At 47.5% G+C, this 27,512-nt stretch overlaps 1 protein-coding gene across 1 annotated transcript; it reads right to left on the bottom strand.

Moving 5' to 3' along the window:
• Positions 1–1,125: 1,125 nt before the first annotated feature.
• On the bottom strand, positions 1,126–21,772 carry LOC142587117 (maleylacetoacetate isomerase-like). Its single transcript, XM_075698005.1, has 7 exons — positions 21,620–21,772; positions 21,489–21,540; positions 20,347–20,411; positions 16,326–16,406; positions 12,950–13,027; positions 11,474–11,600; positions 1,126–1,456 (listed from the first exon to the last, which is right to left on the bottom strand). Exons 1-7 carry the CDS (start codon positions 21,626–21,628, stop codon positions 1,185–1,187), a joined length of 684 nt encoding a protein of 227 aa, XP_075554120.1. The 5' UTR covers positions 21,629–21,772; the 3' UTR covers positions 1,126–1,184.
• Positions 21,773–27,512: the final 5,740 nt, after the last annotated feature.

The following is a 27,512-nucleotide window of genomic DNA, read 5'->3' as shown; positions in this document are numbered from 1 at the left end:
TCAAATAATCAATTGTTTTCAGAGATTGTCGAAAATGTGTGGAGCATCGCAGGTCCACGCTGGACGACTTGAGCTGTCAAGTCCTAGAAGTGCTGGGTCACTCCCTGAAGCTACCAAAGCCACGGAGGTGGCGCTGGTGCTCCTGCAGTATGCTCAACTAAGGTTTACAATATTATATATAAGGAGATTCTCGCTGCCACATGTTGTCCCGTTTCATAACCCATCACTCTTCACCCAGTTAGGTCGCGAGATAAGTCTCTGAATGAACATGATTCATTCATTCATTCATTCATTCATTCATTCATTCATTCATTCATTCATTCATTCATTCATTCATTCATTCACTCATTCATTGTACTGCAGACACCATGTTTTTAGAATGAATCCAACACGAGCAGAAGCGGTTCCCTTCAGCTTATTGTATTGCAAATGGCAGGTGCCACAATCCAGTCTTCAATTCATGGCAGCACCCATTGAGCCTGCTGTGATGGCCCATAGTTGCCGTTGCTCGTGATGCCACCTGAAGTTGCTTTGAGAATCTCAGCATGACGTAATGCCCTTCTTTTACGATTGACGTTTGATGACTCAGCTGGAAAACGGCAATTACTTTAACCGCTGTACTCACTGAGGTACACCGGTCAGCAATTTCATTACCGAGGTACTATACATTTCTGAAACCGCAGACACGAAACAATCTATCTTCTCTTGATGCATGTTTTCTTTACTATCACCAAGAGAACGTCTCAAGTAAGTTCTCTCTAACTCAGTCTTGATCTCCTTTATTTTCCTCTCGTTTAATATGTCCACACAATATTGGCTATGATAGAGTGTATAAGCGCGACTGAACGAGGACGTGGAAAGAAACATACACAGAGACAGCGCTTCACTTTCCGCGCTTGCACTTTGAAATTATGTCACGTTTATGCCAACCACACAAGATCAGCAGGTATTTTTTTCACTATTAAACTGAAGCGCTGTCTCTGTGTATCTGTTTCTTTCTACGTCCTCGTTCAGTTGCGCTTATACACTCTATCATGGATTCTAACCAACTAGCCCGCCAACGTGTTTTAACAATATTGGCCACGTTATATATGATGGCGGGGCAACAGAGCTCGCAACTCGGAATGCAAGTATCTCTAAAACTGTTGTTTAATGTCACCAATACATACATCTCAACTTGCTTCCTACTGCTGTTGGTCCCCTGGCTCCCTGAAGAGGTCAAATGTGTTTGGAACTCCCGTCGTTGGGGTGTCTGGCTGACACGACGGATGAGCCTTCTTAACAAGTGGGTGCTGCTGAAGTGCCTCGTAAATCCGCCGCACCGTTGGAAAGCGCGTTAGATCAACGCCGATGCGGTGTGCGTTGTGCACTTGAGGTAAGAGGCAGGCATCTGCGAATGTCACCTCATCTCCGAAGCAGTAACGGCCAGCTGTCTCCGCAAGGATGGTTTCCAAGGCTGCAAGTAACGAAGCAAGAACGAATTATAGGAGGATTGTTTAACTGCTAATTTTGAACTTTCGTGCGCGTGAGCACCTGCACATGAGATAAGTTGAAGAAAAACGAAGAGTCAGAAGTTCTTGAGGTATTATCTAAAAGATAGTCAGCTCAATAACAGGAATATAATGAAAGTTGGGCGAGTTGGTGCGGTAACCCAATAAAAGAAGTTGGATGGCACAAAATGTTGCTTGAATTAAGCGAACAGCATATGCCATATTTGCTCGCATAACGAACACATTTTCCCTCCAAAGTTGACGCAATTGAGGGAGTGCGCTCATTGCGTGGTATTTAATTTTCCTCGTTATTTTCTTTCCGCGGCCATGACTAAGCCTAATCTACGGTGCACTAAGATTACGTATACGAATAGCACTATACCAATGAATCAAACAGAGACGGAAGTTACTGCAATCAGGCCAATCGAGTATTTTATTTTCTCACTTTGAGTAGTCTCATAGTGAATTCGAATTTGTAAACGAGGAATCTGCACTTCCAGCCTGTTTGGATCCCACCGATGGCATCGGTTGTTGGGAACTCGGCGCTGACGCCCGTGGTTGTACCTGGGTCGCAAGCCCCAAGGGTAGCGTTGGCCTGGCGGCCTGGGGTACAACTGGAAGCATCCGAAGGTCCCGGCAAAGCATGAGTCGACTGGTAACAACAAAACAACTTGTTTATTTTAACATCGCAAAGAGTTGGCGGTCAGGTTGACCGAAGAAGAGAGACGGGAGAGCACTTTACTCAACAGAAGAAATCGGAGCCCTCCTTTTGGCGTCTGGGGGCAGCTGTTTTTATACTCTCGCAGTTGAGGGCAAGAAGGAACCCCTCAATAGACGAGCACGCGATTGTACAATGGGCTAAGGTGACGCACACTGCCGCCGGTCGGGCACAAAAACTGGAAGGAGAGGGTGACCCCTGCTGTCGCGCCGCCGGGTTCGGGCACAATGACTGGAAGGAGAGGGTGACCCCTGCTGTCGCACCGCCTGGTTCGGGCACAATGACTGGAAGGAGAGGGTGACCCCTGCTGTCGCACCGCCTGGTTCGGGCACAATGACTGGAAGGAGAGGGTGACCCCTGCTGTCGCATCGCCTGGTCCGGGCACAATGGCACATACACTCACACACGCACATGAAGACACGTGGCATCGGAACATGCCTGGAAACGCCTGGCGGGGAGCGTTGCGGCGACGCCGAACGGGCCAAAATGTCTGCCGCCCCGCCGCAGTCGCGCCGGCAAAACCGCGTGTCGCAGGCGAAACGCAACAGACCGCCCCGCCGGGGAAAGGAGATCCCGATGGACAGGGGACTGCATCCGCTGTCCGGAGGGATGTCGCTCGATGATGCTCATAACCGAAGTCGGGCGTCCCTCGACGTTTCTTGAGCGCAGCGCACAGAGAAGGCCTCGTTCTCTCGTTCAGGTTCGCACGGGACACTGCAAAGTGACTTCGGGAGAGTTCACATTTTTGTTCTCGTTCCCGGCAAGCGTTAGAACTACGCTGAAACTCAACCGCTCAGTCAGCAAGCACGGCACAACCCTCACTAAGCCCTGCCAGGCTCTTTCCCCTTTTTATACCACTGCCTAGTTCCTTACAGTAGTCTAGCATAACTCAGAACGCGTCCACAAATTGGAAAATTGCACTAGAAAGCATATCATCACTTTGAAACACTAAACAAAAGCAATATGTTAAAAAAAATCCTGCCTCAGGAAGAAAAACATCAGTAACAAACAATTTTTGAGGCTGATTCCTACGTTAGGGGCTTCGACTTAAGCCATCGGCGTTACCGTTGAGACTCCCCTTTTTGTAACGCACCTCAAAGGAATATTGTTGTAAAGCGAGGCTCCAGCGCAGGAGGCGGCCATTTTTGGGAGAGATGGTCTGCAGCCATTGGAGAGGGCAGTGATCCGTCTCAATGATAAACCTCGAGCCGGCTAGATAGCATGACAATTTCTGAACGGCCCACACGAGACATGCACACTCTTTCTCGGTGGCGCTATACGCCTGCTCACGACTGGTCAGCTTACGACTAGCATACAGGACGGGGTGTTCTACTTCTCCCTTTTCCCGTTGGCACAGTACAACGCCCATGCCTCGCTCACTAGCATCGCACTGAACAATGAACCCTTTTGTATAGTCTGGCGATCGTAGCACAGGCTGGTTTGTTAGGGCACTCTTTAGGGCGCTAAAAGCTCTTTCCTTTGTCTCGTCCCAGACGACTGTTTGAGGCTCTGTCTTTCTTAGAGCATCCGTCAGGGGAGCCGCGATATCAGAGTACTTAGGGATGTACCTCTGATAGTAGCCGGCGACACCCAAGAACGACCGAATATCGGTCTTGGTGCGCGGTTGCGGAAAGTCTCGCACAGCGGCCACTTTTATTTCAGAGGGGCGGCGACGACCCTGACCAATCACGTGACCGAGGTAGACAACCTCGGCCTGTGCTAACTGGCACTTAGGAGCCTTTACTGTCAAGCCCGCTTCGCGCAGGCGGGTTAGCACTGCCCGCAAGTGTGCCATATGCTCAGACCAGGATGCGGAGAATATCGCTACGTCGTCTAGATACGGTAAAGCGAATTCTTGCTGTCCCCGCAACACTTTATCCATGAGGCTTGAAAAACAGTATGGCGCGTTCTTCAAACCAAAACTCAACACTTTAGGACGGAACGTTCCCATTGGTGAAATGAACGCCGCATACCTACTAGCCTCTTCTGTAAGTGGAACCTGCCAATAACCCCTGACAAGATCTAGGGTGGAAATAAACTGAGCGCTACTAACTTTCTCAAGGCGCTCCTCGATGTTAGGGATCGGATAAATTTGATCCTTAGTGATGGAATTAAGCCTGCGGTAGTCGACGCAAGGACGAGGTTCCTTGCCCGGTACCTCAACTAAAATCAAAGGGGAGGTATAATCACTCTCACCTGCCTCAATAACACCGAGCTGTAGCATTTTCTTTACCTCAGCCTCCATAATATCGCTCTGGCGGGGTGACACCCGATACGCCTTGGATCGTACTGGCTCTGGGGAGGTAAGTTCTATATCATGAGTAAGTACAGAAGTCCTACCAGGCCTCTCAGAGAACAGACCTTGAAACTCTTGTAATAGCTGGTGTAGTTCGGTTTTCTGCTCGGGCGACAGCGGTGCTTTACTGATAAGGTCACTAATGACTTGACCGGTGTCTTCCCTGTTCGTCACTGAGCCTAGTCCCGGAAGCTCGACCGGAAGCTCTTCAGGAACGTTTACCATCATGCACACTACTGCTTCCCTTTGTCTATAAGGTTTGAGCAGATTACAGTGGTAAACTTCCTGTGCTTTCCGCTTTCCTGGCAGACTTACCACGTAGTTAACGTCCGACAGTTTCTGAACAATTCGCGCTGGGCCCTCCCACTGCACGTCTAGTTTGTTGTTTAGCGATGTGCGCAATATCATGACCTCATCGCCCACCTCAAAACGACGGGCCCTGGCTGTCCGATCATAATAAACCTTGGCCCTCTGCTGGGCCTTTGTCATTGCTTCACCTGACAACTCCTGTGCCCTTCTTAAGCGTTCGAGGAGCTTAAGTACGTACTCCACCACGACTGGGTCGTCGCCCCTACCTTCCCATGATTCTCGAAGCATGCGAAGCGGAGACCGAAGCGAGCGACCGTACACCAGTTCAGCTGGCGAAAACCCCGTAGCCGCATGCGGCGCGGTCCTTAAAGCAAACATCACCCCAGGCAGACACAGCTCCCAGTCAGTTCGATGTTCAAAACACAACGCTCTCAACACGCGCTTCATGACGGAGTGGAGCTTCTCAACGGAATTCGACTGTGGGTGGTACACTGAGCTGTGTAGCAGCTTTACCCCACACCTTTCGAGAAAAGTTGTCGTCAAAGCGCTAGTAAACACTGTGCCCTGATCTGATTGGATTTCCGCAGGAAAACCAACTCGCGCAAATATGGACAGTAGTGCATTGACTATCTCAACTGAGCTGAGTTCTTTAAGCGGCACTGCTTCAGGGAACTTTGTCGCTGGGCAGATCACAGTCAAAATGTGTCTGTACCCCGTGGCTGTTACCGGCAGAGGTCCCACTGTATCAATAACGAGCCGTCTAAAAGGCTCCGTAATGATAGGTACCAATTTCAACGGCGCCCTCGATTTGTCCCCTGGTTTGCCCACCCGCTGACAGGTGTCACATGACCTCACGAAGTGGTCTGCGTCCCGAAAACACCCTGGCCAATAGTACTCTTGCAAGAGACGGTCCTTAGTTTTCTTAACTCCTAGGTGTCCGGACCACGAACCCCCGTGCGTCAAGCGCAACAGATCCTGACGATAGCATTGAGGCACGATCAGCTGATCGAACTCCACTCCTCTGCGGTCTAGATACTTCCGGTACAGGACTCCACCTCTTTCCACAAAACGCGCAGTTTTCCCGGCGATACCTTCTTTGACATTGCAGCGTATGTTTTCTAGGCTACCATCCTTCTTTTGCTCGGCTATCAAAGCCGACCGGCTGACTTTTAGCAACCTATCAAGTCCGTCTGACGTAGGCGCGATGAGCAAATCAGTAGATAGCTCTTCTAACTTTCCCGTGTCGGGCGTTTCCTCTCCAGTATCTGGCGCCTTTAACGTTACAGACTCAAGTTTATTCAGTTCGGGCGTGCTCTGAATATCAGCTTGCTGCGCCTCTGACCCTTTTTCGTTGTTTGATAACGTCGGCCCCGCAACTACCGCCTTTGCAGCGAGCTCCCGAACCTTCGATCTGGTTAAGGCCTGAACACTAGCTTCACCAAACAAAAGCCCCTTCTCGCGCAGGAGGTGATCGGACCTGTTTGAAAATAGGTACGGGTACTGGGGGGGCAGCATAGATGACACTGCCGCCTCCGTCTCAAGCGCTCCGAAAGGTCCTTCAATAAGCACCTTTGCTACTGGCAGACACACGCTATGAGCTTCCACGGCTTGCTTGATCCATGCGCACTCGCCCGTGAACATATCGGGTTCTACGTAGGAGGGGTGAACTACATCCATCGTAGCTGCGGAATCGCGAAGCACTCGGCACTCTTTCCCGTTCACGAGGAGGTCTCGCATGTAAGGCTCGAGAAGCTTCATGTTCTCGTCAGTGCTGCCTATTGAAAAAAACACAACTTTTGGTGTTGTTTCCGGACACTGCGCCGAAAAGTGACCCGACTTCTGGCACGTATAACAAACGCGCGCTTGCCTCATCTCGAACCGCTTTCTGCGTTCGGCTTCGGCTGCCGCCGTCTCCTTAGGTTCCGTCGCACTGCTTCCACTCGCATCCGCACTACGCGTGTTCCCCTTTGCTCTCATGGGTGTGAACTTCGGCCTCTCAAACTTCGAGCCAAATTCACCCTTTTGACCGTCCTTAGCTCCGCGAGCCCGACGCGTCACAAACTCCTCGGCTAGCTCAGCGGCTTTAGCCACCGTACAAACGTCTGGCCTATCCAAGACCCAGTACCGCACGTTCTCCGGTAACCGACTATAAAACTGTTCTAGCCCGAAACACTGCAGAACTTTATCGTGGTCACCAAACGCTTTCTCTTCTTTGAGCCACTCCTGCATGTTTGACATAAGCTTGTACGCAAACTCTGTGTATGACTCACTTCTGCTTTTCTCATTTTCCCGAAACTTCCGACGGAACGCCTCCGCAGACAGCCGGTACTTTTTTAGAAGACTCGATTTCACTGTGTCGAAATCCTCTGCCTCCTCTCTATCCAAGCGAGCGACTACGTCGGCCGCCTCGCCGGGTAACAAAGTGAGCAAGCGCTGTGGCCACGTTTCCCGAGAGAACCCCTGCTTCTCGCACGTTCGCTCAAAGTTAACCAGGAACAAATCAATGTCCTCTCCAAGCTTAAACGGCCGCATCAGGTCAGTCATTTTGAACAATACGCGTTCTCCTGCACCGTGTGCCTGACTTCCATTACGAGCGCGTTCCATCTCTATTTCGAGACGCTTCATTTCCAAAGCGTGTTGACGGTCACGCTCTTCTTTTTTCTCTTGTTGCTCTCGCTCTTTCTGTTCTTTACTTTCGCGCTCTTCTTTTTCTTTTTGCTCTTTAAGTTCGCGCTCCTGTCTTTTTGCAGTCTCCCTCTCTTCAATGGTCTCAAGGCATTCCGACAGCTCGTCATCCTCAGCTTCTAACTCAAGAATAGCCTTTAGCAGTTCAGGTTTTCTTAGTTTGTCTGAGACATCCAGACCCAACTCTCTTGCAAGCTCCAACAATTTCGGTTTGCGCAACGACTTCAAATCCATGGCTGCTCTGAATGCTGCTTTCTCTACTGCTTACTATTGTCTTGCCGCAAACTAACCCGGCAGCAACGACAACCACAATTACCAGCTCTGTTTCTGACACTAACAAAAGCCTGGCCAAGCTCAGAAGAAGAAAGTCCCGCACTCACCAAACCTCGCAGGCAGGAATTCCGCGCAGTCGTTCCGCTGCAGGCAACCAGTCGTCACACAGGGCTCGTTGCACTGCTCCCGGATCGTCGATGAGCTGCTCAGCATACAGTCAACTGCATCTCTTCGCTGCTGGCCTCCGTTGTCGCGATCCCACCGCTGCCACCAGATGTTTGGATCCCACCGATGGCATCGGTTGTTGGGAACTCGGCGCTGACGCCCGTGGTTGTACCTGGGTCGCAAGCCCCAAGGGTAGCGTTGGCCTGGCGGCCTGGGGTACAACTGGAAGCATCCGAAGGTCCCGGCAAAGCATGAGTCGACTGGTAACAACAAAACAACTTGTTTATTTTAACATCGCAAAGAGTTGGCGGTCAGGTTGACCGAAGAAGAGAGACGGGAGAGCACTTTACTCAACAGAAGAAATCGGAGCCCTCCTTTTGGCGTCCGGGGGCAGCTGTTTTTATACTCTCGCAGTTGAGGGCAAGAAGGAACCCCTCAATAGACGAGCGCGTGATTGTACAATGGGCTAAGGTGACGCACACTGCCGCCGGTCGGGCACAAAGACTGGAAGGAGAGGGTGACCCCTGCTGTCGCACCGCCTGGTTCGGGCACAATGACTGGAAGGAGAGGGTGACCCCTGCTGTCGCACCGCCTGGTTCGGGCACAATGACTGGAAGGAGAGGGTGACCCCTGCTGTCGCATCGCCTGGTCCGGGCACAATGGCACATACACTCACACACGCACATGAAGACACGTGGCATCGGAACATGCCTGGAAACGCCTGGAAACGCCTGGCGGGGAGCGTTGCGGCGACGCCGAACGGGCCAAAATGTCTGCCGCCCCGCCGCAGTCGCGCCGGCAAAACCGCGTGTCGCAGGCGAAACGCAACAAGCCATACCTTTCGAGCGCTTCAGCTTCAAATAACACTGTCCCACAACACGCGGCTTTCTGTGGCATCAAGCGAGTTTGAGGTGCCAATTCTCGTCAATCTTTTTTATGACAGTGTCGGCAGAAATATTTCACGCTAGACAAGTTTCCTCAACCATTTGTCCACTCACCTTCATCCGGGACGGCTCTCGACTGTCACCGTAGAGCGGAGATCCAGGCACGATTTAAATATTTGTTAAATCTCTTTCCCCCCCTCTCTCTCTCTCTAGGATTCACGCACATAACATTTCTACCAGCGCCTTCTTAATCTTTCCTCTGATGTCAGACGATGATAACCCTGGACCACATGAAGGGCGTCGTCCAGCCGCTGCTCACCTTGAATTTTGTAGCCGGAATACCCTGCTTTCAATTGCAAGTCGACGAGCACGGCCTGTCTTTCAGGTAGGCTTCAGCTTTTCGTGCTGCCGTCTCCAATAGCAAATGCGTACTTCATCGAGGCTGAAGTACTTGCCCGATTCGCGCTTGCCATGCTCCAAGGCACCTCTCAAGCTTCGAGCTTGAATCCAGTGACGTCGCTAGCGTACCGCCCCGTCGTGACACAGTCTGATTGCTTTTCGCATGTGTTGACACGGCCAACAGCACGGAAAGAACAAGGAAGAATATTGGCTTTCTGCAGGGAACGCTAACTGGTGCTAGGGAACATCCGGCGATGCGCCATCCGTGGTCGCCGATCATCATCAGCTGAAATGTAAAAATAGGCAAGCGTTCGCGGTGCCAAGTGGCAGGTGCGATCATTGCGTGAAGGTGGTGGGGGTCGGCGGAATACTATCTGGTGACCAGCTAGGGAAGTGCATTAATAAGCGAACGCGTTCATTACGCGAGTAAGTACGGTATACTGTCAGATGTCCGTACGACAGAGGTGCGTGAATATTCGAAATTTCAGATATGAAACAAATAGGCTGTGTCAATGATTTGTGTATATTATTCGAAATATTTATATATTACTTTTCCATTGTACAATAATGGTTATTAGTTTCTATGGTGCTTAAGGAACCCAGGAGTCCACTTCGAACCTGCTGATATGGCAGGTAAATTTACGTAAAGTATTGCTTTTTTTTTCATGCCGACATCAAGTTTTCACTAGAATGAGGCTTCCTACTAACAAGAAAATATTCGATTTGCGTCCTACTCAATTCGTTTAGAAAAATCTACTGTTTGAACCTCTCGACTGCATAAATGGGATCTTTGCTACGAAACCTGCATAATAATTCGCTGTGCTTATTCTTCTTCATTAATGACACTATAGAGGCTGTCTTTTTCAGAAGAAGAAAATAGACTTTATCAGAAAGAATTGTCCGGCAGATTTGGTTGTGGTGGCCACGGGCGGCATCTCCGGCTTGCCGGATGGCCCATGCAGAGCTGGTCTTCCAGCCCCGAACTTTTGAGAGCCGCCTCCCAGAGGCGGCGACGCCGACGGAGAAGGTCCTCGGCGGCCCCCGCGATATAATTTATTAAACATTGCCTGTCGCAGATAGCATAATTCTATAGACCCTTGATCGAAATTACTCGATGAGGCGGGCATATGTTCTACGAGAAATCAAAATGTTTTATTACATAATTAACGTACTTATGCTCAATAACTTTCTAATTGATTATTTTGCGGCGCACATTTAAATCTACGAATTATAGCCGATGCGTTCGCAAGTCGTATCCAATTGGAACGAATTATCTGGACTGCGCCAGTTTCGAGATATCAAATTTCAAATTGTCAGACGAAATGCAGTGGTGTTGCAGTCACTTTGTGCTTCAAAGCATAAAACAGCGTTTTCTTAAAAGAAGTACTTATTTTCAACAAAGACGGCATCTGTACACGCGACACATGCATGATCGAGTAATGGCTTCCTTCCCCTACACGACGATAACAAAGTAAGGCGCGTGGCTAGTGGGGTCGCACAAAATATAAGCGATAACGCTAAAACGCGTTTTCGTTACATGCGGTTTTAGCAAGTGATCTCCACTGGCCGATTTCAAAGGCGTTTCGCGTAACATATGACACAGTATATCGCAGCCTATGAAATGCGTTTGCTGAAGACAGCACTATCTGCATGAATCATTCAAACTTTTGTGCCTTCAGTGCGAGGCGCAGATTCCGTAAAAATCTGGCATGTCTTTCTCTGGCACTGATACAGCGACCATATACCGCAAGAAAGGACTTGAGTGACTACGGAAGGCTTTGAATGACATCTGTGAAATTACTGAGTATGTTCGTCTTGTTAGGATCGGCCTGCAGGGGTACTGCTCTGCAAAACTCTCAGGCCACTGCAGGTGCTTCGATCGATCCGCAGTGGTGGCGCCTTTCAGAGAGGACGACAGCGCTAACCGACCATGAACTTCCTTCGGAGAACTGGAGATATATAAATATCTGTAAATAAATCATGTAAGCCTAGTTCCTCCCAAATTTCTCCCTACGACCTACAACCCTTACAACTGGTGGCAGCGGCGAGATCGCCCTCCAAACTCCTATAGTCTCGATAAATGCAAGAGAAATAGACGCCCATTCTTACGGTGATCAGTGCCAAGTCCGAAATTTGTCTCACGTGAAGCCTGCCTTTTTCACATTGGCAAAACGCAATGCACACTACCGACATGCATACGACCCGGCCTTCCAGTCTAGCTGAAGCATTTTTACATTTTTTTTACCTCACTCACCTGTGAAGCCACGAGTGATGGTGCGGTCTGCCCACTTCTTCCATTCAGCCTTGCCAAGAAAAGGGATCATGCTGGGGCTCTGCAGAGGGTGGACTCCGGAAACGATCAGTTCCACAACCTCTCGACACTGCAGAGATGAAGTGCGTATTTCTGCTTAACCGGACAAGCCTAACGTGCTTAAGTGGGTTAATTTGAAGGAAGGCGCTGATCTGCGATCTTCGGCCACATTTTAAGCACGAGAACGCAGCCCAAGAACAGGACGAACAAAGCGAGCAAACACCTTTGTACTCAACGTCTCATTTGTGAACTTCGTTCAGCATGTTCTTGCTTTGTCTTGGATGCAAGCTTAAGTGGAATGCTTTGCAGTTCTGAACTGCTTACCCAACATATCACATCGTTACCCTTCATGGGTGATGCCACCGCGAGGATGCAGGACCATTAGCACGAACATTTTCTTGTCACTGTAATAATAATGCAACACTATATGTTGAAGAAGTGCTGAAACATATTCTCAAAGCTGTAGATGCTCTTCCACAAACTTATCGATCGTGCGCGTATATCACTTAGCAAATATGAAAACATATTTTAATTTGATATTAGTGTGAATTGACTTCAAAATGCTGTTTGACGTTATTGACATTATATCCTGACATCATGACACAAAATAAACTTGGCTGGCATCGTGTATAAAAAAAAGCTAGGTATTGTGACGTAGCCACAGCTACCTTCTAACCCATTACAGGGTTGAAAACTTGCAAAACATGCGTGATGACGCAAGTACACACGCACACACACTATATATATATATATATATATATATATATATATATATATATATATATATATATATATATATATATATATATATGTGTATATATATATATATATATATATATATATATATATATATATATATATATACATATATATATATATATGTATATATATATATATATGTATATATATATATATATATATATATATATATAGAGAGAGAGAGAGAGAGAGAGAGAGAGCAAACATTTCCAATGAAAACGAGTGGCGAGTTGGTGCCTATCCTTCGTGTTGCACATCTGCAGCGCATGCCTTTGCCACGATGAATGTCAACCAATTTGCCTAATCATCAGTTTCGCTAAATTTTTAAACATTATTACGGCGCTTAACTTCCAAAAACGGCACAAGCGGGTCACAAAGGACACCGTACTGGATGGGCTGCGAATTAATGTTCACCACCTGCGGTTCCCTTACGTGCACACATGAAGGATAGTACACGAGCATTTTTTTTTACATTCCGCCTCCATCGGAATGCGGCCCAGGCCCCCGTTGGTAATCGAACCAGCGACCTCGCGCTCATGTAGCGCTTGCAATGTCCCATCTCTATACTTAGTCACCACTGCAGGTACTAGACAAAAATGCGGTGCTAAGGTTCAGCAAAAAGGGGAGGTCGGTCCTTGCAAAGTTAAACCAGATGCTAACCTTGGCCCTCAAATAGGGTTCTGCGGGCAGCATCCTCGGCTCAGGATATGTCTCCTCCAAGTACTCCATGATGGCCACCTGCGCACCAAACGTCAACGTACGGCCTATAGCTGTGCGGTACAGCTAAGAGGGCACACAGCATGGAGGGCACCGAAATCAGTTTAGACTGCTGAAGCATTTTTCTTTTCAAGACATTGCAGCCGAACCTGATATAACGGACAGGATATCAATCAATCAATCAATCAATCAATCAATCAATCAATCAATCAATCAATCAATCAATCAATCAATCAATCAATCAATCTTTATTTATTTTTGACGAAATCAAATACAAGATGGGGGTATAAGTACACATCTACATATAAGATCACGTTCTCGTGACGCCTGCGGCAGAAAGGATGTTCCACATCAGCCGCCAAGGTCTCTGAGTGGTGGCGCTGGCTAAAACTCCCAGGGTTCTACTAGGAAACATAAATACCCAAGAAAGTGGATGTGAAAACGGCGCCTCGGTAGCTCAATTGGTAGAGCATCGCAAGCGAAATGCGAAGGTTGTGGGATCGTTCCCCACCTGCGGCAAGTTGTTTTTCACCCACTTTCATTTCCATTAATTTATCGTTCTTTATTTCATTTATTAAGCACAATTAAGTAATTTCCTTTATGTTGTCCTTGGTGTCAGTGTTTGTTGGCTTCTGATGATATGACTAATAAAAATTGGGTCCCTCGGTGAACCCCCTCTCTTTCGGTTTACAGTAACTGGGAAGTGGTCACTTCCAAATGGGTTTTTGATGACATACGATTCTAAACCAGGGAAATAGAGAGGCACAACCAATCGACAGGTCTATTGATGAATATGAATTATTGTAAAGATTGTAATATGCTCGTTCCTAATTGAAGAGACACGAACCAGAGCTCACAAGAACATTTTCTATCAGTCGATCACTGGGGTCCCATCGCGAGTCTCCCCACAATGCGTTGTGAGCATTAAAATCACCCACAAGTATGTAGGATTGCGGAAGTGGCTCAACAAGACTGTAAAAATCAGTGTTTCCGAGAGGATAGTTTGGGGGGTATGTATATATAGAACAGACAGTGGCCAATTTGTTAAAAAGAATTGACCGAATCGACATTGCCTAAAGAGCCGTCTGAAGGGCAACATGTTGACAAGCTACACACTTGTTTGTCTACAACTATTGTTACACCACCGGACTGCGCGAGAGCGTCGTTTTGGTCTTTCCGGAAAATGGCGTACTGCCTGAGAAGGCTGGATTGTGCAGACTTAAGGTGTTTCTTTTGAAGACACAGCACCTTAGGATTAAACCTGTGTAGGATTTCTTTAACGTCATCAAGGTTGCGGAGGAGTCCTCTGACGTTCCGCTGTATTGTTTGTGTATATGCGGTGAAAGTGCTTTTTGTGATGTGTGTTCAAAAGAGACGAATTAGCTCACAGAGCCCTTGTCGGGCCCTGTGATGCGCGATTTTCTTTTGTTTTTTGTTTTTGTTTTCTGTTATTTTTTGCGCGATCGCGAGAATCTCGCCGCTCCTTAGACGCTGGCGCCATCATCTGGCTGGTTATGGCCACCGGCTCTTGCGAGGTGCTGGACACACGCGCTTGCAAGCGCAGAGTTTGACGTGAAGGCCTCGCCTCCGGAGACGAGACCCTCGGGGCCACCAGCCCGGAGTTCGATGGCCGCTTCTTCTGGAACGGTGGGCGCTGCCCCCTGACTTGCCACTTCGGCAAAGCTGCTTTTTGGCAAGGTATGATACTGGCCGCCTGCGTGCTTCTTGAAGCGAAATGTTTTCTTTGACTTCAGCTATTTTCTTCTCTTTCTTCCATGACGGGCAGAACCGCGATCAAGCGCCGTGCTCCCCATCGTAGTTGACGCAGTGCGGAGTGTTCTCACAGGGTTCAGATGGATGCTCGTGGGCCCTACACTTGGCGCAGGCTAGTCGGCTTCGGCAGTTCTATGAAATGTGGGAGAATCTTTGGCATTCAAAGCATCGGAGAAGATTCGGTATGTACAGTCTACCCTGATATTTATGTACCCTGCGTCAATGGTCTCAGGCATCCGAAAATTACAATTAGCTAGGTGCTTAGTTTCGATCTCTTTTCCGTCACGTGTCATCTTGATTCTCTTAACATTGATCACATTCTGATCCCTTCAGCCCTCTGCTAGTTAAGCTTAAGTCAGCTCCATCAGATCAGCATCGAAAACTACGCCACTGGTGATGTTCATTGTTCGGTGTGGGGTCACTGTCATTGGAACATCTCCAAATCATACTAATTTAGACAATTTCTCGTGTTGCTTTTTATCGCGGAATTCCAACACGGTATGTCCGCAAGCCATCTTTGTTGCTTTGTAACATGGTCCAAGTGCCTCAGTTAGAGATATTGAAACAAGGAAAGTGAGATTGGTCGTATTTGCTTTTCTGATTTTTCAGAGTGGATGACGTGAAATCGGAGGAAGGATTCTTTTTGGCGACCAAAGAACTCGAAGACTTCATGGTGCACCCTCTCTTCAGGGACCGATCAGGTAGTGGGGGGAAGGAACTAGCCATAAGTGAGTGTGTTTTTTGGCAGTAACGCCAGCCACCCATCCTGGAGCCCTACAAGGAGACTCTGCAGAACCTGTGAAACAGGTCCTGCAAATGCCAGCTGTAGGTTGCCACTATAACCGAATATTACATAACCTAGGTTGACGACTCACACAGTAATTAACCATCACTGGCTATAAAACCGGAAGTAATGCAGGAGAGAGGGGAGAACAGGAAAGATTAAAGGTGAGCGAAAGACGAAGATCCGACATGAGGATAGGAAAAGGCAACTACCGATTTCCCCGGGAGGGTGAGTCCGGGGGTGCCGTATACGTGAAGCCGAGGCCAAAGGGGTGTGTTGCCTGCGCCGAAGGGCCTCGAGGGTTCAAACACTCAGCATCGTCTCAACCCACGGGATCCCCTTTTCATCGGACACGGCTAAGTCGTGCATGGTTAAGCGTGGGAGGGTCCGAACACCATGTGCTCGGCTCCGTGGTGTCGCAAAACACCAAACGCCTGCTTACGCAGACGCCCCTGCGGGGAGCATTTTGTTGAAAATGACCAATTTGCAAAGTCACAAAGTCGTTTGAAGCCGAGACGAAGTCTAAGCAAGTCCATGTACTAACTAACCCTTTCCCATGGCTAAACCTCCGTGATTGGCCATCTCCCATTAGACACTAGCTTTATAGTTCCCTCTAATAATTCTTGTAAGGAACCAGGGTTTGCGTGATGTTATCCACTGTAATACCAATTACTTCTCATGCACAAAGCAGTAGTTTGTTTAAGCATGCATGGATCCACCAAAGACCGAAAAAAAAATGGCGCAGGAAGTGTGTCGCATTACCGATTGGCTGATGGGCTTTCCGTCGGCTAGCAAAACGGGAACCTGGCCCATTGGGTTCACCGTTTTGAATTTTGCAGTTTCCTGAAAGTGAGGACAACACGTGATCAAAGTGACAACATACAGTTAACATCTAAGCGCACTGTATCAGAAGAGATGAAACAGCTTGTTATACCGGGTGCTTCAGCAAACACAAAAACATCTTAAAAATTGCCTGTGGCAGGTTGCACAATTATGTTCTTTGAGCTCGCCTACTCGAAGAGGTGAATATCGCTTGCACAATAAATTGAAATGTATAATAGACTAATGAACAAAAGCTAATACTAACTATATTTATAGCTAATTACATATGGTACATATTGCAACGTATAAATTGTAACCGGTGAAACTACAAGGCATATCCACTCGAAAATAGTTGCTTAGAAGACACCATTTTCGAGATATGCGCCATCAAACTTGCAGTAAGCATGCGCTGTCGTTCGACTTACTTTCTTCACAAAACGTCATTTTATGCATTGAAGCACGAAAGTAACCGGACCGCCAATGTATTTCTTCGCAAAGTTCCGGAAATAATATTTCGGAAATTGTGCTGTCCTGAGAATTCGTACCAAGCGGATCCACCTTGCGAACTCCACGGCGAGACGTTGTGTACTGCAAGATATGCCAAAAGGTAATTAGTTAAATACGTAATTAGTGCATCTGTGTTCATTTGTCCATTATGCATTTCAATTTACCATACAGGTTATGTCCGTCTCTTCGAGTAGACCAGCTCAAGGACTAGAATTGTGCTACCTAGCAGTTAAGAATTGTAAAGAATTTTTGAAAGTGTTCGCTGACACACCGGCCGGTATATGTGACTTCATTTCTGGCTATATACCTCTTTAAGTATAATTACCTTAACTAGTGAGTTTTGTTAATCAACGTAGAAAACATGGTTTTCTCATGAAGTAGGCTGTAGGATATCAACGTAATGAAGCTTACAGTTCCCAAGCAGGCTCATGTGCTGCAGCAATAATTAAGGTTGGCAATACAGTCGAACCTCGCTATAACAAAGTCATTTTGTTTATTAAAGATGAATAAGTAAGACGAAACCCCTGCGGTCTTCCGGCGAGTTACCTATATCGATAAGGTCAACTATTATTTCGTTCCTGAACAGATATAGCAGCAAGCTGCCGTATACATGGCTGACCGATGGGCAGGAGTTCCTCTTGGAACTTGGAAGTTCCCAGTCGTTCGATCAGCGTAACGACTGGGCTCTGTGGCCCAGCAAGGGAGATTTTTCGGAGTGCGTATTGACCAGGACATGTACATTGCAGAGGGTGTGCTAGGGTTGTGGTAGGTTGAATTGTAGCTAACGGGTGTTTTTTTTTCTTTCGATTTTGTTACCCTTGCACTGCGTGCTTTTTTATGTGGACCTCAACGTGCAAAACACGGAAGATTCCTTGTGCGAATATTCATAAAGCGGTCCTTCTGCGAACTCCCAAAAACCCTTAAGCGAGTCAAGTGTGTGATAAAGAACTTTCTCCGTCATAAGCGCACGCCCCAGCCAGCGTAAAGATAACCTGCAGTGATACATTTTCCGCGTGCAAGCACGAGTGATAGGTCTGTGAAGAGCGAGATACATGAAGCTACAAGAGCGTGTGTGGGGGGGGGGGGGGGGAGGGGTGTTCCTTATCTGTAAGGCTAACATAGAATCCGCCCATCTATATATGTGTGGACGTCACAGTTTATCAGTTAGTGGAAATATAGTAGAAATGGTCGTTTGAAAGGTGTGAGAGTGAAGTGTGCCAGAACCCCTCGAAAAAGTTTACATCCTTAGGGGCGTATTGTAATTGTCCCCAAACAATAATCGTCATCTGTCTCGCATGCGTTTCCTTTCTTGAAAACTCTGCGCTCGCTATTTTTCCTGTCAAGAATGATATCGTGCATGCCGTTCGTGACCTGGAAGTGCCCGGCGCGAAGCGGTAAAGCAAGGCAAGGAACGCAAGATAGATGATTATTGTTCAGGGACAAGGCGAGCTCGAAAGGGTGTAAACTTCTATAATGCGTAATCATTTTAGAGCGAAGCTCCTACGCTCCAGTTTCTGTGGCGAGCGTCAGCTTCGGCGTAACCGAGTGAATGAACACACTGAAGGATTAAAGAGCGAACGGGGGAGCGCAGCGGGAGTTAAAACACGCGAGGAGGAAAGCGTAGAAGGGTATGGCGGAAGCGTTAGAATAAGAGTGTAGTGCGGCGACGATGGCTACGAGATGGCGCCAGAGTAACGCGCTTGGTCTGGGAGGTTTGTCGGCGTCGGCTGCTGTGAATCGCGTCCGCGCGTCACCCACGCGCTGCCTCTCGTGATTTCCAGATTAGTGAGGCAGCCGTACCACACTTCGCTCCTTTTGCAACGTGCCGCACGAGACAGATTGTCCGCACAAGCGAAAAATTTGGAGGACGCTTAAGCTTCGCCTTTAAGAGCGGAACACGATAGCATGCAAAGATCCCTGACTGCTTCTCATGCTTCCCGGCAACTGCAGCGCACGTATGTAACCGTAATGTTTACCGGGAAACACTCGCTGCGAACGCTATGCACGAAGAAACGCGACCTCTTGCGTGAGCCGCGATGCGGCGGAGGCGAGCGCCATCTGGAAGTGTTTCAAGGAAACGGGCTCGCCGCTCCGTGGACTCCGAGATATTCAAGCACCGGCGCGCGCAAATGGAGGACGCCGTGGCCAGTCCATGTATGATAGAAACGCTGGAAAACGGGTTTGTTTTAGTTTTCACGTAACATAATTATGTTTTCTCATATATACAAATTACAATACGACGCTATCATGTCTGTAGGTTTCGTGTAAGTCATACTTTACGATTTTTCTACATATTTAAGCTTGAGCAATACAATTAGTTCAGTAACTTCCTTGTGCCACGTGAAGGGCCTGGGTTTGGGTGGTTCAAAAAGCAATTCGCCCAAACGACTTACGACGCTGGACGCCGACACCGGATTTTTTGCGGCACAGGCCCTTAACGCTATCGCGTGAATATATTGCGCGATGAAAACACGTATAAAACTGCGCTCAACTTTCGCATTAAGGAGTATCGTAATCGTAAGTGATTTTTTTTTATTTCTTGGAGAGTACCCTGGAGAAACCCCTTATGTGGCGTAATGCCTTGCAATTGGTAAATAAGTGCGTAATTGGTCAAGTTAGAACATATAATCGTTATAGTAGTGTAACCGTAGATTATTGGTAGCTTTAGAATCAATAAAAAAACTGGTCACGTCGCCATCGCCTCGACATAATCATTTGATGCAATGAAAAGTGTAAATTGATAAGAATAACTGATTGGTAGATGTGGTTTGGCAGAAAAACGCGTTGTGGTAGCGATTAGGCTCAGTTAATACGATCGCCTTTACGGGGTCGGAAGTGCCGAGACGGGTTCTTTCAATGGCACTAAAGAAACATAAGTTTGGTGAAACGGCGAAGCAAAGTAATAACGCTGAACTACAAGGGTAATATAGTATAGTCGGTAGAAGGAACAACGAAAACAGCGACTACTTCGCTTCTTAATCATTACTTCTAATTAAGCGCGCATGTGCCTCAGCTTATTTATAATAATTATTATTCTATCTTTGCCTCGACACTCGCTTCCCCTTTTCTTTTTCTACAGCGTAATCTAAATAAGCACGATAGTAACGAATTATCGGATATAACGAATCTAAAATTTTCTCGCCGATATCAGCATGTGACAAATATATGCTTTAATATGTATTTAAGATGTTTAAACATATCTGTGTCGAGTATGCGGCTTCGTTATGACGAGGTTCCACCGTATAATAGGTCTGGAACGGTATCATTCTTGATGTCATCGTCCTTGTTTTTGTCGAGATAAACGTTAATTTGTCAAAGCACGCATGTTTCTTCGTACACAGAATTCGTATGTATCAGAAGTCAAGCAAATCCTGTTTCTGCGTTTAGCTCTAGAACCACGACTGTCATGCAGTATATCGATCATTGTATTGTCTGAATTTAAAACAAGAATTACCTGCTCCCCATTCGGCTTCAGCTCCACTGGCCGATACTCGAAGTCAATCTTCTTCACTTGTAAGACTGTGATAAACATATCGGTCAACATACAGACGATATACACTTCCCGAAATATGTCTACCTATATATCAACTGGAGATCCCTCTTTCTTCTTTTCCTTTTACTTAAAATAGAACTATTCATTTCTTTTTCTTTGTGCAGATAGCGCAGTTCTGTCAAGTAAGCCAGAATACTTCAAGAGAACACTCACACGACAAATTCCAGTGTACGTTAACTACAAATAACCATTAAAATTCAATAAGATTGCATGATTATAGACCACATATATACCCCAATCCCATTCATCGAAGCCGAGGGCAGTGATGATCGAAGTCGCGTCCGCTAAACACAAATGCATCAGTTTCGAGAAATGCATCCTCATGATCTGCACCGAAAAGCGCCGTGTTAACCACGCAAAGCGTCGATGCATTTCACCACATAATTTCAGGGCGTATTTCCAATGTCTGCTAAACATGAGAACGACTTCATAAATGTAGAGTATGGAAAACTTGGCGAGTGGGTGTTGGTGTTCATGGCTAATAACAACAGCGCACTGAAAACGGGGACGAAAAAAGGCGTCGGCACAACACAAGCGCTGTGTCTGTGTCTTCATAACCTGAGGTTGGCCTCGACCTCGATTCCACAGTGAATGATTATTCTTATAGTGAATTTGTGATCAGCTAATGCGAGAGTAAACCAAGTATAAAAAATCGTCTTCTTCGAGTAATCTAGCTGATGTGAAAGTTTCAGATACGTACTGCAAAGAAATTTTGTTTTAATAAGTCACGTGCCCACTCAAAATATAGTCATGAATTGTGTGCGATATCATATATGTAGGTTACATGTAAATTGCAGGATACAAATTTAACTTTAGCGCCGATGTACATGCTGCGGCTTAGACAGGCGTGGCATGGACAACAGTTAATAAGAAGCACTTCTGACCGAGTTTTGAGAAACCGGCATCGTATTGGCATAAATATTTTCTTTTAGTATATTGGAATTGTTTGCCCTTGTCGTTTCGCAAAAAGCGCAACATGGTATTGCCTAGGCGTACAAAAAAAAATGAAAACGCTTCGAGGCCACTGCTTGCATAAAACTCACCAATGCGGACGCGCCAGGAGCAGGAGCCGAGAAAACTACACAGGAGAACCGGCTGCAATATATAATTTGTTATTATAGTCGCCCGTCATATGAGCTTCTGTAGCGGTGATCAAACTATGCTCCGAATTCACCTTGGACATGACCTGAGTTCTTCCGACGGGCCAACCAACCGCAAATCCCACACGAAAAAAAGAAAGTCGCAACTGTCCCTCGTTGCTCTCCCGTCAAACACTTGTCTGCTTGTTCGTGCGGTTGCCTTGTTCTCGTTTCTTCGATGTTTCGATCGCTTGCTGCAGTGGGGCCACCTGTTGTCGCCCACGGACAGCTGTTTGCAATCAAGATAAAGTGTGAGCGACTTTCTCTGTGCATGCCAGTGCACTTAAGTGGGACACGATAAGCTATATAGGTCCTTTTTTTTTCTCTCTCGACTTTTGTTGCTCTTCGTTCCTGACTGCTCGCGACAGTGTGGTTGATTATTTCACTTGAGCACCGCTGTGACTAGTGTTTAGTTCTACATTTTGATGCGACAGTATTATAGGCGGACTTTGCACCATTTTGGACACATCGTCGTCTAGCCTAAAAACGTGGGCCGATCCTTGAGGTAGCATTATAGGGCTAACTAACGTGGGCCGATCCTGGAGACAGTGAAATAGCAAACTGGGCCGCTGTCACGCGATACGCTGCGAATGTGTGCTGCAGAAGATGAACAGTTTTATTGCATTTGAACAACCGCATCACGCAGCGTTTCGCTTGACATAGATTCCAGCACGTATATTGGACCTGACCGTCAATTGTACCAGTACGAAATATTAAAAAAAATATATTCGCCTCTCAAGCTCATAAGAATGCTATCGCATACTTTGACGATTAGCGGTACCTAAATCCTGGCCAAATTTTATTCGTACGTTTTAGGCTACAGTGAAGAAAGGCGGAAATTGGAGGTCGAAAGTTAGCGATCTCCGTATACCTCATGAATTTACCTTGGACTCACTGCTGGCATTTATTACGACGACGAATATAAATAAAGTCCTCTCAGCGCTATGCAAAATGTGCAATTTAATTGTGCAAATCTATGCTGTCCCTCCCCGTTGCATGCCTTTTATATTGTAGACCGCCGAAATGTTGGGTCGGCGCGATGCCATACAAGGGTCATTGGAACATACAAAGCACACAAAACTGCTACTAAACGCCTCTTCACAAGGTGCTTTAACTGATGCAGCTAAGCTGCTTGGACATCAACATCGGATAATATAGGTATATCTTTGACGATAATTTCTCCATGGTCATGTATGACTCAAATAACAATATAACTCCCAGTGCACGAGCTTGTTCGCTAGGCAAAAACGTGCTTGTTTTAAATGGTTCAGTCAAAACAATGTTTTGCTTGTTTTAAGAGAGTGATTAGAGATTTTTAGTTAGTACGCTAACTTCTAACCGTTTGAGGATTACCGAGATACCGGAGACGCAAATGCGAGCATTCAGTTTGGCGACGCAGAGCTGAATGAGCCCAACACAGGGCTATTGCAGTAACGAAGTGTATTCTACTTCGCTTCTGATGCTAATTATAGACAGCAGCGTAATCGTGCACGCATTGCCTTTTTTAAATGTCTTTCTTTTTTTACAGGAACACTCATGCAACCCGAAAATCTGTCTATAAAAAATTGTGGTTCGTCGAAGCGTCACAAGATATCGCTATCAGCGTCCAGTAAACTGGGTATTCCGCAAACGGCATTGCTTATATACCGGAATAACCCGCCGTGGTTGCTCAGTGGCTATGGTGTTGGGCTGCTGAGCACGAGGTCGCGGGATCGTATCCCGGCCACGGCGGCCGCATTTCGATGGGGGCGAAATGCGAAAGCACCCGTGTGCTTAGATTTAGGTGCACGTTAAAGAACCCCAGGTGGTCAAAATTTCCGGAGTCCTCCACTACGGCGTGCCTCATAATCAGAAAGTGGTTTTGGCACGTAAAACCCCAAATATTATATATTATTATATACCGGAATACTGGACACGCTCAAACTCTATTGTGGAGAGGAACAGGTGCTATTTCGTGCAGCCCCTTATAGATAGCACGGCACAGCAGAAAAAAACTGTGCAGAAAACACTAGAGATGTCTTCCAAAGTCGGTGATAGGTTGTGTGACCAAACAGTATCGCACGTACGCTACAGCAAATGAGAGCGCGGAAAGGCAGCTGGTGTTCACGCAAGCTGCGCTGAATGAACGCACCGCTTTGGGCCACATGTTCCGTGCCTCTCCTCCTCGTTACGCCACGTGACCATCGATCAGCTCCCTCCAGCTACGCGCGGCATGCGTACATACCTGCGCTTTATGCTCCTTGCGGTGCCTTCACTTTGTAAAAATACTGCCGCCCTCTCGAAACTCTAATGTTTCTCCCTATCAGTTGCTGCGATGCCAGGTGGACGACCCCGAATTCTGCCGATATAGAACCAAAGAAAGCTATATCGCATTAAAATAATCTCCTGGTTGAAGTTGAATGCGCGTGACCAATCGTCGACGGGGAAGACAACCGGTTGTGTTCTTTCGTAGCATTTAGGAGCGTCGTCACTTAAAATGTTTGTACAATGATTCACATGTCGGAAATAGTCTGCAATGTCAAACCTTAGTGGAACAGAATATCCCGCTGCAGCATATACGCTTTTCGCGAGAAGCGAATACGCACGATGGCTCAAATTAAACTTCAATAAATCTTGCACTTACACATTTTATCTATGAAGGGTGTGGAAAAACTATGTGGGTATTTCAGGGCACCTCCTTTAGACTTTGTTTTAACAATACGTTATTGATGAAGTTATTAGCAATACCCCTTGATTGCATGTTCGCAGCCTTTCCTTATGACTGCAGCTCATCGCCCGCTCCTGCGGCGAGCGTCAGCGGCTCTCGTAACCGAGCGCACGAGCCCAGTGAAAGATGAAAGAGCGAACGCGGAGCGCAGCGGAGGTGAAAGACGGCGATAGCGAAGAGAGCACGAGGCGGAAAGCGGAGGAGGAGGGTATGGCGAAAGCGCGATAAGAAAATTTGGAGGGCGCTTAAGCTTCGCCTTTAGGAGTGGAACGCGACAGCACTCAAAGATCCCTGACTGCTTCTCACGCTTCCCGGCAACTGCAGCGCATGTAACCGTAATGTTTACCTGTAAACGCTCGACATGAACGCTATGCACTAAGGCGGGCTGCCTGGTAGAAATGCGGCCTTTTGCGTGGGCCGCGATGCTTCGGACGTGAGCGCCATCTGGAAGTGTTTCAAGGAAACGGGCGCGCCGCTCCGTGGACTCTGAGATTCACGCACCGGCGCGCGCAACTGGCAGACGCCGTGGCCAGTCTATGTATGGTATAAACGCTAGAAAATGTTGTTATTTTAGTCTTCGCGTAACAGAATGTTTTATCATACATTCAAATAACAATACGACGCTATCATGTCTGTAGGTTGTGTGTAAGTCGTACTCTATGCTTTTTCTATGTATTTTAGCTTGAGAAATACAATTAGACCAGTAACTTCCTTGCGCCACATGGAGGGCCTGGGTATACGTGGTTCGAAAAATATTTTCATCGCAACAACGTCCGACGCTGGGCGCCGACACCATATTTCCTGCAACATGGGGCCCTTGACGTTTAGAAAAACGTGGTTACACTGTAGCGCGTGCCGCGCAAGTGGGGCTCTGCGGCGACGATGGCTACGAGATGGCACCAGAGTAGAACGCGTCGTCTGTATTCTGGTGACGCAACCGACACCATATATGGAAACAAAGCGCTGCATGAGCGGCGGTACTGTAGCTCTATCGGAGGCCGGCCGGCGGCAGCTGCTGTGAATCACGCCCACGCGTCACCCACGCGCTGCCTCTCGCGACCTCCCGATTAGCGAGGCAGTCGCGCCACATTTCGCTCCGCTTTCAAATTTCCGCACGAGAGAAGTTCGTGCGCGCCAGCCAATATATCGCGGAATGAAAACACGTATAGAGCTGCACTCAAATTCGTGTTAGGGGGTGTCGTAATTGTCGGTGAATTTTTCGTCGTCGGCAGTGCACAAAAAGCTATCCAGAGCGCCTGTTGCTCTGCCCATCATCGCATGAGCTTTCGTGCTGGCATTCCCTCGAAATTGTTGGATGCAACCTACCACCGCGTTGTCCAGTCTCAGAAGCACGGCGCTCAGAGGCATTGGGTGTAGTGGTGCAGTGGTACCGTTTTCCGCGACAGGTGGCACAACTGCCAGATCAGCATGGCGACTATGGAGGCTAGATGACTATTTGTCACGCTCCCGTTTTAAAGGGATACCATTAAATAATCATCATCAATGAGATTCCTTTTGCCGGAGCCACGGCTAAGGGTGTGTTCCAATTCTGGCCAGCATCGGAGACAGTCTACGTAAGCAGCTAAAGAGACAGCCGAGACAGCTTCGAGGCCATGCTATGGAACGCGTTTCTAGCCGTCTGGACGACGTACGGGCCACGGATGGATGGATGGATGTATGTTAAGAGTGTCCCTTTTGAGACAAGAGCTTGGTGGGTTGCGCCACCAAGCTCTTGTTATTTTATTGCCTAATGTCCTACCGATATTAAAAAAGAAAAAAAAATGGAAAGGAAAAAAGACCGACGATGAATTCTTATAACCAAAGTTTCTGAACCCCTATTGTGAACTTTGTTTTTGTACGCCTCTGTTGCTTGTCGTTTCCCTACTCTTCTTCCACCAATCTTACAATCCCCTCCTTACTGCGATGCTTCTGACAAGAAAAAGTTGAGAAAAGCACACATTATTTCTGTGTTTTTAATCTTTGTGTCAGCGAACCTACAAGAAACACGATGTAGTTTGCAATAAAGACGTAGGATAGCACGTCTACGTTTTCTTGTACGCAGACTACATTCCTGTCGAGGTTCCAAATGTCCTGCTCAGCCGCCATCTTGTTTGGACAGGAAAGTAGCCTGCATCGTTTTCGACTTCGATGCTGTCTCCGCAAAGCTGTCTACTTTGACGTTTTCGTGAGAAGTGGAACGAGACTTAAGATGGCCTCTGCCCGCTTAACCGTCTACTTAGCCATCTACGGCGAGGAACACAGGCCGAGTAGTGAGGTTTCAAGAAATCGACCCAGCAGCTACCATGTTTACTTTTATTACGACAGCAATTATATGTAAGCTCCAGACGAATTTTTACCGTCATTGACGCCGTGGTGTTCTGTATAAAGTCCAAGTGCGATAATATCGGACACGTCTCCGTTGTCTTAACCGTCCTGACCGGAATCGAACCCATGACCTGGAGCTCAGAGTCAGCGTCTGGCGGGTCCGATCAAAACGAGGCAGATTCCGTACGCGGGGCACTATAAAACCCCAATCATCCGCGAGAACGTCCTGCTTGAGGGTGCTGGGGAAAGCATGCAAGGGTGAGCTGAGAAGGTCCGTCAGGATATGGCGGCTTAATTGATGCGCGCCGAGGGAGGAAAGCGCATGTCTCCTCTCTCAGCCCACACGCGGCCAGAGCTTGAAGGTAATATGTGGCGGGTGCAAAGGCTATGAGCGATCGAGCTAAGATGCCCGATGCCTAATGCGCGCTGTCTTCTCGCGCGCCTAATGTTGGAGGTTATGTACTCAAGTTTCAGACACGCGGTGAAGCGAGAGGCAGCCAGAAGTGTTTGCTCCCTCGCTGCCGGCGCTCAAGCTTGATCCCGCCGGCGTTATGCTCGCGGTCATATAACGACATCTGTTCATGTTTGCCTGTGCATGTGACACCATGCATAACTTTACCAGTAAGCCAATGTTCACTGCAATTCATGCAGCCGATAAAACGAAACTTTCACGCATGTAATACTTCGCTATCTATATCTGCGCTTCAAATTTTGGGCGAGACGGCGACCTTTTCTTTTTTTGTAAAACATTAGAGGTAGAACATTGGTGGACTGTTGAAAAGTTGAAAGGGCAGGCAGCCTTATCAGCGATATTGTGAGCCTCCAACCGCATATGTGCAGGAATGTCTGGCTCAGATGATGCGCTTGACAGTATATAGCGACTGCGCAAGTTTATT

Source organism: Dermacentor variabilis, chromosome 7, assembly GCF_050947875.1.
Source record: "Dermacentor variabilis isolate Ectoservices chromosome 7, ASM5094787v1, whole genome shotgun sequence".
Lineage (NCBI taxonomy): Eukaryota > Metazoa > Arthropoda > Arachnida > Ixodida > Ixodidae > Dermacentor > Dermacentor variabilis.
The sequence above is the reverse complement of the archived record's forward strand: the minus strand, read 5'-3'. Positions and strand labels throughout refer to the sequence as shown.